This window comes from Nannobrachium achirus (genome assembly GCF_963921795.1).
Source record: "Nannobrachium achirus genome assembly, chromosome: 9".
NCBI lineage: Eukaryota > Metazoa > Chordata > Actinopteri > Myctophiformes > Myctophidae > Nannobrachium > Nannobrachium achirus.
The window spans coordinates 41,172,274-41,184,618 of NC_137818.1; the positions used below are offsets into that span (position 1 = coordinate 41,172,274).

The 12,345-nt window shown below is 45.1% G+C and overlaps 1 protein-coding gene across 1 annotated transcript in view; it reads right to left on the reverse strand.

Annotated features, from left to right (window-relative positions):
- Positions 1 to 12,345, reverse strand: part of lamb2l (laminin, beta 2-like) — a 91,557-nt gene that overhangs the window by 6,209 nt on the left and 73,003 nt on the right. The window contains exons 16-27 of the mRNA XM_080733514.1: positions 11,982 to 12,143; positions 10,297 to 10,418; positions 6,511 to 6,631; positions 5,480 to 5,672; positions 5,234 to 5,377; positions 4,536 to 4,767; positions 4,023 to 4,186; positions 3,168 to 3,392; positions 2,456 to 2,670; positions 1,743 to 1,839; positions 901 to 1,279; positions 157 to 341 (exon numbers count right to left, since the gene is read on the reverse strand). Coding sequence (XP_080589640.1) covers positions 157 to 341; positions 901 to 1,279; positions 1,743 to 1,839; positions 2,456 to 2,670; positions 3,168 to 3,392; positions 4,023 to 4,186; positions 4,536 to 4,767; positions 5,234 to 5,377; positions 5,480 to 5,672; positions 6,511 to 6,631; positions 10,297 to 10,418; positions 11,982 to 12,143 — 2,239 coding nt within the window. The remainder of the gene's footprint in view (positions 1 to 156; positions 342 to 900; positions 1,280 to 1,742; positions 1,840 to 2,455; positions 2,671 to 3,167; positions 3,393 to 4,022; positions 4,187 to 4,535; positions 4,768 to 5,233; positions 5,378 to 5,479; positions 5,673 to 6,510; positions 6,632 to 10,296; positions 10,419 to 11,981; positions 12,144 to 12,345) is intronic.

The window sequence follows — 12,345 nt, forward strand, 5'->3', positions numbered from 1 at the left end:
AGAGAGAGAGAAAGAAAGAAAGAAAGAAAGAGTTTACATTTTAGACATTTGCTCATCCAGTGTGATATGGAAGGAGACATCGGGTCGAGGAACACTTTGTTAGGTTATCTGGCTGTCCCGCTGCAATCGACTGATGCCAGTCCACAGTTCAGTTACCTTTGAAGCCTGAGCTGAGGTAGTTCTCCAGCTGTCTGCGTTTATGGGCCAAGGTGCTGTTGATGTCCCTCAGGTCTCCCTCCAGAGCAGTCAGTGTCTGCCGCACTGTCCCGTCTCTCCCTGTTATGTCGTTGAGCTCCTGGACCACGTTCATCAGACGACCGTCCGTCAGGGCAATCTCAGCTCTGCAGTATCAAAGCACAAACAAGCATGCCCGCACATATGCAGGAGGGTGAGAGGCTTGTAGTGTGGCATCTGAGACAATATCACTGGATTGTGTATAGTCGCTGGAAACCTTTTATGTCCAAAGATTTTACTTTTCAGGAAAAAAAATAAAAAATCACACCCAGTGTGAAGTGAGCGGTGCCTCTTATGAGTTCATTTCATTAAGCGTCCCGCGAAGCTTGGCCAATGAGCCAAATGTGGGACATACATACATGTACATAGGGCCTATAGACAAACCCAGATGTACTGTTGGAACCTGTACCAATGGATCCAGTATAATTATTTCGTCATAACCTCTTGTAATACTTTTCATTGGTTCAAAATGTATAAAACCCATAGACAGATTCACAACGCAACAAGGTTTCTGCCCGGCAGCAATGATATGTAATGAGGCATATGAGGATATATAATCAATTAATTAATTAATTTGTTTTGCCATCCTTTCATTCAAGCAATCACATCACGTCGTTGTCATGATCATCCCATTCATGTGATTATAGTCCTGTTACAGTACAACACCTGAGGTCATCGATGCTCTGTCCTATCAGCTGGTGTATCCGGTCGCTGTCTCCACCGGCGGCCAGAAGATCCTGGACCTGCCTCAGCTTCCTCTCCAGCTCCTGGAGGCGCGCGTTGCCGACGCCCGTCGACTCGCCCGGCCTCTCGCCGATCTTCTGGGCCCTGTCCCGGATGCTGTCCATGTGCCTCCGGATCTTGGACACCTCTTCGTCCCACAGCTTGAAGCAGGGGTGGCAGGGGACGCACCTGGGGAAGACGCCCGTGTGGCCGCGCGCGCACTCGTCGCAGCGGCGGCCAGCCGCGCCCTCCCGGCACTCACAGGCCCCCGTGGCGCGGTCGCACTGCGCCGTCTCCGAACCCAGATGGTGGCAGCTGCACTCTGGAGGGGAGGGTAGAGGTGGTGGGGGTGTTGGGCGGAGAAAGCAGTAATATGAGATAAGTGGCGACGGTAGAAGAGTGAAGTGGGGAAAAATACTAAACAGCAAACGAGAATGAGATGAGATGTGCCTGGTTCAACGATGGTTAAACAAAACAAAAAATAATTACTCATGTTGATGTGCTATGACTAAAAAATCATTACTAATAGTTAGTTAAATTACAATACGGTATAAAGTTTAGGCATTTAAAAGACACTGTCAGTGCAAGGTTGAGGTAATGCACAATAATGTAACAACTTAGCTCTAAAGACAAATATAGAACGGGGTCTTGCCGTTCAAAAAATAAAAGGCTGTGTGAATAAAACAAACACACACACACACACACACACACACACACACACACACACACACACACACACACACACACACACACACACACAAGCACAAGCGTTTTAAATTAGTTACCTTCACACCGCACCCGTGGATCACCCCAGTGGAACTGTTCACACTCATTACACTGTTTACCTCCAAAGCCTGGACTACAGTAGCACTGGCCTGTAAACTATGGATGAGAACAACAGAGAATTAGTGAGAGAGAGAGAGAGAGAAAGATAGAGAGTTAGAAAAAATGAAAGTTGAAAATGTAGTTGAAAAATGTATTGTTGTCATTTTCCCAGGTGTTTGGTAGTTGCGCCTACAGCAGTGTTTCTCAAAGAGGGGTCCGTGGACCCCCCGGGGTCCCCAGCTAAATGATTGCTAGTTATGAACCAAATAGACCCCACATGTCTTTAACTCTGAGATATGGTAAGGGTCCATTTTGTTGCACTCTCTCAGGGCCCTATTATGATCCAGGTCTTATGCCTTATGCCTTAACTTCTTTACCTTTTTCTCACTATTTTGAATAAATACTTCAAATGCTGATCTACATCTGAACGTTGTGAACTTGCAGATCAGCTATTTGAAATATTTAAAAAACAAAAACAAAATAGTAAAAAAAGGCAAAGAAGTTAAGGCATAAGGCATAAGACCTGGATCATAATAGGGCCCTCAGAGTTATGGGGATCAGTGGCCCAATGCATAGAAAACTGACGGTCCTTGAAATTCAAAAGGTCCGTAACCCCGGTTATTTGATCATTATGAGCGAGATGTCATGAAAAAGAGCCACTGGTCTACTGTACCATGTTGCAGTGAGAACCGAGGGCGTGTTGTGGGTCACAGCCACAGGGCTCGCAGCCTCTCTCCTGGCCATAATTCCAATGGTTGGGGGCACACTGGTCACACCCTGGGCCCTCCACGTTGTCCCTGCAGGGACAGGCACCGGTCTGCCGGTCGCAATAGCACAGCCCATCACTGCAGTACGACTGAAGTGTTCCAGCCGGCACACACGTACAGCCTGACATGGAGACAAAACCCAAAATAGGGATGCAAGGGTTCAAGTGGTTAAAATCTTTCCTATTGTGGGCATGTCATAATAAGGTGTAAAAAATAATACCGGTAAATCCAAAATGTTTCCAAAATGCAAAAATAGCTGATCTCTAGAATATATGTGCCAAAGCATTAAACCCACATACAAAAGTCTTTGCTAGTTTAGTGTACCGGTATGTTGACACAGAAACATAAGAATTAATAAGAAGTAATTCGGCTACTCCATACAGCTTGAAAAATATCTAAAGCAAACTATTGGAGGGCATACGTAACAAAAACGCTCTTCTAGACAGCTCGTCCCTTACCGTAAAAACACATAACACTACATGTTGAAGAGAGAATGGAACGAAATGGATGATAAATGGACGATTGGTCGTGGATACTACTACCGGTATGTACATAAGTAATTAGTATAAAACAACAAAGAATGTATGACATAAAAGCATGCTCATTCTGGTCACTCACGCCTGCAGTCGTGGGCCAGTGCGTTGCCAAAGTAACCCTGTTTACAGTGGGCGCAGGAGGAGCCATCTGTGTAGTACAGACACTTCAGGCATTGGCCGGTGCGGGGGTCACAAGACTCAGGGTCCAGCGGGTCGATGTTGCCGCTGCACTCGCACGGGCGACACTGGCCGCCGGGCTGCTCGGGGTTGCCATAGTAACCGGGGGCGCACCGGTCACATCGGGAACCTGGAGGTCAGAGGTCGGTTTTTAATGAGCCTCTGCACTCAACAACACACGAAGCACAACACACATAATTCACAGTAATCTCATCTATATGTTTGAATCATACGTTTGTATTATTTGAAAAATTGGAGGGCATATGTAACAAAAACGCTCTTCTAGACAGCTCGTCCCTTACCGTAAAAACACATAATAGTGGGTGAGACATTATTGTATGAACTTTGAATGAACAATGAACATGTTATCATGTTTATGAAGTTGCTACACACTATTATTGTGAATTGAAAATCTTATTTATTTTTATTTTTATACACGTACATCGTTGCACAGGACAGTACACTGGTAAAAAGGTCATTGTAATATACTAGTAAGACGCCTCAGGGCGACATGCGGTTCCCCTGAAATCACAGTGACAGAGCATGATGTCAGAGCGACAAACCCATAGAACCACAGTGTCAGGTGTGACAGAGATGCATACATACGGTACATACGGACAAGCTGTGACCGTTGACAGGCACTCAAGTAAACTGTTCATTAACATCTTATACAATTATAAGAAGTTAAATACCGTACACTTCGATGATATGAACCTGTCAATCCATCTCTGACGTGGATTTATTATAGTGAGGGTCTCACCAGTATATCCTTGTCTGCAGTTACAGATGATCTGATTGGAGGAGTGGTCAGCAAAGCAGGTGTCCCCGTTAAAGTGACCGCTCCCTGGGTTTCCAGGGCAGGGACAGGGCCGGCAATGTTCCCCTGAGCCCAGCACCGGATTTCCAAAGAACCCGTCCACACATCTGAGACAAAGCATAGGGAGGATGGATCATCCTTATCAGCAAGCCAAGGTTTGAATGAGTTTGATTTATTTCTCAGAACAGAAATGTACATGATTTTTGTATGTCTGTGAAGTTGAGTTTTCATTATTCAACTAAAGTTTGACAGTAACTTGACTATACATGAGCTACATTCTATTATTAAATAATGCCCTTCTTTCCTTCCTGTCTATTGACCTTTTTGTGTTTATCCTCGACCAGTCGTAACAGATATTATTGTGAGGGTTTTGCTTTTTAAATTAACTAAACTAAACTAAACTCAATATTTCCTTCTTTCCTTCACTCAGTGCGTCACTCATTCATTCATTCCTACCTTTCACAGAGGTGTCCGGCTGTATAGTCCCGGCAGTGTCTACACTCCCCAGTGTGTGAGTCACAGGTCTCGGCGTGGCCGTTACACTGGCAGGGGCTACAGCTAGGGAACCCCCACTGGCCCGGCTGACACTCTGAACACTGGCGTCCGGTGGCCCCCGGCCTGCATGGGCACTGGCCCGTCACTGGGTCACACTGGTGGCTGACAGAGCCCTCGGAGTGACAGTCACAGGCTGGAGCAGTGAGGGGACAGAGATGGGATGGGGGAAAAGAAACACTTAAACCCTCTATACTCTCTTTTGTGAAAATAGGTGATCTACAAGCTCTGTGAGCACATTGCGTTGTGTTGTAGATCTGCTATTTTCAGCGACTGTTCCCCCCAGAATAGTGATGCTAGGGTTCGAAGGGTTATGGGGTTGGGGAGTGGAACACAGACATAGCTTATTCAAAAGTGGTGTCTGGTGAAATGGTCTGGAGAGGCTTCGGAGAGTTAAATTAACAATCTCTTTCAACAAGCTTTCATGAACCCAGACCTCCCAATCCCAGGGTGGACACTCTAAGCACAAGACCACTGAGCTGAGTAAAAACAGAGGGTATCAAATAATAAATCATTTTTTCTTTTTCTTTGAGTCAGTTCGCTTTGGGTGAAAATGTAAGATGTAATCCATTTTTGATCAAGTTAGTAAGTTAGCACCTCACCTGTACAACCATAATGCCCAAAGCCATAGGTTCCTGGGGCACACTGGTCACAGCGCCGGCCAATCACATTGGGTTTGCAGCGACATTGACCTCCGACTTTATCGCAGTCAGCACTGACTGAGCCCTGTGGGTCGCACTGACAAGCTGGAGGGAAAACCATCCTTACTTTTTATCTTAATTTGACCTAAAAGTGTACTTTTCAATATATAACAAGTGCAAAGTGTTCCTCGTGTGAGTTTCTCTTACGGAGAGCTCCGTCGTGGATGATGGCAGAGATGCTGCAGATGAGCTTGGAGCACATCTCTGCCAGGGCGGGCATGGGCGTGATCATGAAGGAATCCACACACATGTAGCGAATCATCTCGTCGCGTCGCTGCTCCGCCTCCGGCTCGTTGCCCTGTAAACCGGGGAGCTCGGTGTACTTGGGGATCAGAACCAGCTAAAGGGGAGGGGAGCAGATTAGAGTTATGGAGATCAGCCTGCCTGTCTGGAGGGAAGTTACATAATTAACCTCCACATTTACCCCAATAATTAACAATCCTGAGTTTTTGTCAGGAATGTTAGATGCTGGGATAACAATGTTTATTTAACCTTAACAGGTCATTAAAGTATATGTAAAAAATACAGGGGAGCATCTCATAATCACATCATACATACAGGACATTCATACAAGAAAAGATTGTTATATGACTTGGGGTGCCTGCTTCCTCTACTACAGGCTTCATCTGGAAATGCTATAATGCTCTATATTGTAGCATAAGAAAATAAAACAAATTACTAACACAGCAAAAACTAAGTAGAGTTATAGGTCTGAATACTCAATGCATATTTAGGTAAAATATGCATTTATATTTATGACCACTAGGTGGCAGTATCTGGACAACAATCGGATTGTCTGAAGCTGAACTGCTGCAAATTACATTTGAGCTGAACTATCTGGTGGGAATGCAGAGGGATAAGTTAATGTGGAGAATGCTGATTGCTTCAAACATCTACAGTAGTCAAGATGACACATTCAGTGAATAAACACAGTTTTCAGTCAAACTTCTGTTTTTTTTACCTCTTCACAACTTAGCTACTACAGCAGTAAAGCAGTCACTACAACTACATCAGTGACATGACATGCTGTTGTGAGCAGCCTATCTAAAGCACTTCAGTCCTGTACATTGAGGGTTTCCAAGGTTTCTTTGGAAAATTACTTGCTTTTTGAAGCGTGAATTGGACCGATTGTGTATGGCAGATGGGGTGAAATAAGAAGGCAGGGCAGGTGGACTCACCGAGTCAATGAGGATGAAAGCGGTGAGGTGTCTGTGCGAGACGCCGTGCCGCTGGAACCTGATGGCCACTACATAACGATTGCTGGGCTCGAAGCAGAAAGGTCTGGGCATCTGGATGTATCTATAGGAGCAGACACATGAACACACATTCAATCATTGGGATCCAGTGTGTTTGTTGAGGCATTTTTCTATCCCTGCTTCTTCTAGTGTAAGGTTTGTGGGGAGCTGTGTAACCAGCATGCTGTGACCGGCATATGGCCCAGCATGTGTAACCATTGGCCGAGGAAGTGTGAATAACTGGATTCCATAAGTGGAAACCAAACATCTCCAATTAGGCAAAGGGGAATGCCCTCCCCCCTCATCCTACACCCAGTCCAGGGGAGATATTAGGCTTCTGGGATTCGGGTAGAACTACTCTGCAGATACATACACCTCCTCCTTTTGACAGAACCAACCCCAACGAGAAACAAGAACCAGACCGTCTCGATTCTAATGCGCTTGATATACTTCAGTGTACGCTGTGTTGTGCACCGAAAACAGTTGCTGCCTGAGACATGTTGTGGGCTTTAGGTGTGCTATTTTCGGAGTGCGGCACCCACACACAACTAAATCAGACTTAAGCTGGACCATGTGGAATGCCTTACCAAAGGACCATGTGGAATGCCTTACCAAAGGTCTTAAAGGAGTGTGAATCACTAGCATCCTTCAAAATCGCCCTTAAAAACCACTTAGAGGCAGCAGCCGTTCGCAACTGGTAAAAACAAACATAGCCCAGCCCTACCCTCCCCTGCCCCTTCTTTGTATTTGCCTGCTGTATGTTTTTATCCTTTTATTTTTTTTATTTCCTGACTATATCTTCTGCATAGTACTGTGTTCTATCCGTCTGTCTTTCAATGTTATATGAGATACTTCAAATAAGCTTAGTCTTTTCTAGGATCTCCTTTTAGTAGACCTTGTACCAGTGAACTGTACCGTCATGAAACTGTACTTTTTCCTATGCAAACTTCTAATAAAGTCTTCAATCAATCAAACCATGGCATCTGACTTACTCCCTGCTTCCCTCCATTCTTCCATCCATATTCCCTTTCCCCTGCATCTTCTTGTGCCTCTCTCCCTTTAGCCTTCATTCTCTTTTTCTTCTTTCTCAGAGGTGGGGTCTGGGTTATACCCATAGAGTTATAATAAGAATAGAGAGGACACCAGATATCCCCGCCCGTCCACTTGCATTGAGTTGCTCACCCAGCGCATGAGGCGTTTTCACCCCTCCTTCCGGCTAGTAAAACCGTGACGTAGTGGGGCCACTGTGACGCGTTTTTCGTCATACTTTGTGTTCATGGACGCGCTTCATGAACGAGCTCTTCCGGTATGAACGCGCGTCAATACAAAGAAGCCTAGACGCGCGTTCATGTGAGTAGACCCAACTGCAGTACCTCAAAACGGCCACCATGTCCATTTGGTTTGAGGGCGCCCCCAAGGTTCTGGGGGCTTGGTTATACCTCACTTGCTGTATTTGTTGTCACTTTGTTAATTGGTCCTGGCTGTGGTACAATTGAAAAAAGAGACAGAGGGCTTTGAACTGTCTGCTGAACCAGTCAGATCTGGGCGGGTGTGGAGCTATTAGTTCCACATGAGTTCAGAGTCTGAAAGGCTTCTCAGCAGGTTGAAATGTAAACTTCAAAACTTATGGTATTAGCACAGTGAGCTATGGTTACAGTGTGTCCTGCAGCTGCTGTTTTGGGTCTAAATACATGGTAATATAGATTTCACAAGATGACTTTGAGGCTAAATAACAGACTGTCAGTTAATTATATAGATGGTTTCTACTGGCCTTGATGTTAAATCAAATAACGATATCGCCAATGGTTGTTACATACTGTAGTATAGCATGTTTTTAATTGTATAAAGATGTTTAATGGAACGAACTGCTGACAGAACCCAGAAATGTATGTGATATTTCTTGTTAAAATGAGTGTTAAATAGCTCTGTATTCCAATAGAAATCATTGCAATAGAGTTTTGCTCATGGGTCTCTCGAGATCTTTTGTAGAAGAAAATAAAATTGAGGACAGGATACTAATTTAAAAATAAAAGCTCATCTTTGATTTAGGAGTAGCTAGTGACATCATGTACAGTAGTATCAACAAAGGAGTGTCAAAGAATAGGTGTAATGAGCATAATACTCTTTTGTGCAAAGAGAAGTAGACATTACACAATTTAACCACATGGAACCTACCCTAGCATCCCTGTCCCGGGGCGCAACCAATCCACAAGCTCACAATGCTTTGCGTTACAACGCGCTGTGAGCTTGTAGATCGTCTATTTTCAGCAAAGAAGAGGTTGAAAACGACATGGATGGACTAGTAGTCACTAGTCACACTGTTTAGTCATTCAGTATGATAACGACACCAGGCAGGGCAGGTGTGGACGGACCCTGGGTAAAGCCCATCAACTTTCCTCTTATCTGAGATCTGAGCTCTCTTCTGATTGAGTTATTCTTTCAAAAACAATTTCAATATTCTGTTTTGATATGAATGCGTTTGTCTTGCCAATGCCAACTATGGAGTAACAAAAAGATCTGACCCGGGCTTCTAGAGTGATGGGTGACTGCTTTACTTCTACGCGACTCTCATTGATGGAAATTACTTGATGTGAAGGAAGTCGTCCGGTAAAATATGAAATGCCTGCACAGTGATGTTTGTGGGATAATGGAGATTAACACATTTACAAGTTGATTTTAAAGAAAAACTGAACGAATAAATGGGATATTGTTGGCTGTTGGCACTGAAGCAGTGATAGTCGTGCAAACATGTTTCATTATTAACATCTTACCATTTAAGCCCTATTTAAAAAACATTTCAAAATTAAAAAGAAAGAACAAAGAAAAAAAAAACTGAACTAAAAACGAAACTAAAAATAAGCCTAAGATTACATGCCCAAAATAGGGGTGCCGGGGTTCAAATGGTTAAAGAAAGTTCTTGTGGTTTACATTTCCTGGCACGCTGCCATCTCATCCCTCTAGCTGAGCCGGGCAAAACTCAATTTGTAACTTCTCAATCCGTTCACTTCTTGATTCCATTCACTTCCTTCCATCCATTTGCTGCTGTATGATATCTTTCTCTGCTTCGGTCCCAAAGGCCTCCTGCTGTTTGGCCAATCTAAACGATTATACACAATAAAGAGTCAACACCTTTGTTTCTTATCGCTTCAGTTGAAATCTGCCGCAGACGTTCTGGAATGCTCAGCTTAGCCTTGTTATCGCTGAATCGCTGATAGTAAACAGAACTGGAGGCTACAGTACAATATGAACGGTACAGAGATGAAGGCCCCCTCACCCGCACAATACATGCCAGTTACTACAGGTTGGAGCAAGCTAAAAAGGGACCGTGAAGCAATTACTCCTGAGGTATATCCTTGCAAAGAAATGCACACAGCGCACGCACGACACAAGTACTGAAAGATGTATAGGTTTGCAGTGACTTGAACAAATCCACACAATGCACAATGCCCTCTCTTTCCCTCTCAAAACCATATGGGTACACATTCACATATACACAGTACACACACTACAGCCAGGCCCTTTCTCAATTGGACAGATGGTCAAGTGTACACACACACACACACGCACGCACGCACGCAGGCACACACGCACGCACACACACACACACACTCACGCAGGCACACACACACACACACACACACACACACACACACACACACACACACACACACACACACACACACACACACACACACACACACACACACACACACACACAGGTGCTGGTACCTGTTGCGGTGTGGCAGGGTCACGGTGTAGAGCTGTTCCGTTGGTAGCAGGTTCCCACAGCGCGGACTGCTGGGCAGCATCACAGCCGTGATGCTCACTATCGCCTCCCAGTCCTCTGTGGACTACACACACACACACACGCACGCACACGCACGCACACACACACACACACACACACACAACACACATACACGTGTGCACACACACACACACGCGTGTGCACACACACACACACACACACACACACACACACACACACACACACACACACACACACACACACAACACACACACACACAGGTTGAATGTATTACATGTACATTTATTATTGCGACCGAAGGTCGCATATACTCTGAAGAACCGTGTCGCTTGAGTGTCCTTCCGTACCCCTGTGATGTCAGTGTGATGTCAGCGAGTTGTGACATCACTTCCTGTACGGGGCGGCTACACGAAATGTGGATAACACTATATATGGAGATAGTCCAGTCCATCATGTCATATGGGACTACCGTCATAGACAGTAGCCAAAAGAGAAGGATACACAAGACTAAGAAAGACAAAAAAAGAGGAGGAGGATAAAGATACCAAAAGGAGAGAGAAGAAAGGGTGGATGAGGTACAATGTGTCTCAGAAAAGAAAAGGAGGTGGTAACGGGGGCGGCTAGATAAAGTTATTAGGCCTGGATCCGACTTTAAGTCGACGCACAGGATTCCAGAAGTGTAGCGCTTATTCGCTCTTGTATCAAACTGGTACTCGAAACGTTCTTAGAATTTAATATATATTTTCTAAAGTAAATATGGGGGCGGCTGTGAAAAAAAGAGAAGAATAAAAAAGAAAAAAAGGAGGAGGAGGATAAAGATACCAAAAGGAGAGAGAAGAAATGGTGGATGAGGTACAATGTGCGGTATCCTCCTTGTCAAGCTCGACGTTGGTCATTTGGACCTATACATGGAGAAATGGAGCGAACCTGTTTGGCCTAAACATGGAGATGTGGTACAGAATGACTCATATATGGGCATAAAAAGTATGTCATGTGACATCACTTCCTGTACAGACAGTCAGACAGACAGCCATTGACTCCGGCCTAACAATGGCTACTGTCTATGACGGTAGTCCCATATGACATGATGGACTGGACTATCTCCATATATAGTGTTCTCCACATCTCCATGTTTAGGCCCTATCGCTCACACCCTAGGTGGGGTTGGCGATAGGGCCTTTCTGTGTGGAGTTTGCATGTTCTCCCCGTGTCTCCTAGGGTTGATACCCTCACAAAAACATGAACAAACTCCCCCCAGAATGATAACAACTAGAATCGTCAGAGAAACGCTGTGGTTGGCCAGATAGTCAAGAATTGGGCGAGGTCGCATGTCACCCTGCGGTCGCATTCCACCCTCAGGTGTCTTACTAGTCATATCTTACACACATTTACATTTCATGTTATGTTATGTTTTATGTTTTGAGGGGCTCAACCAGAGTGATGTACAGGTTATGTGTAGGCAGGCAGGCAGGCAGGCGCACACACACACACACGCACACACACACGCAAACACACACACACACACACACACACACACACACACACACACACCTGTTACCTGCTCCACTACCTTGTGGCACATAAGGCACGCACGCACTCACACACCACATTAAGTAAACAGAGCCAGCAGCAGCGATGGGCCCACCTCAGGTTCATAGCGTATCATGATGTCATAGTCCATGGCATAGGGGATGTTGTCAATGGTGAACACCAGGCCGGCACCGTCCTTGACGCGGGCGAACCCAGGACCCGTCCATGTCACCATGTGACCGGGGTTCCTCTCTCTGTGGACGCTCCTCACATCCGGCTGGAGACAAGATGGACGACACAGAGAGGCAGAGGGAGAGAGACAGAGAAAGGAACAAACATGACAGCAAACAAGAAAAAGGAGAGAAAAACGAAATAACAGAGAGAGAAACATCAAAAGAGAAGAAGAGAGATGGAGAAGATTAGTACTTAACTTCTCTCTTCCAGATGACATATCCACCAAGGCATTTTTTTCCTGAGTG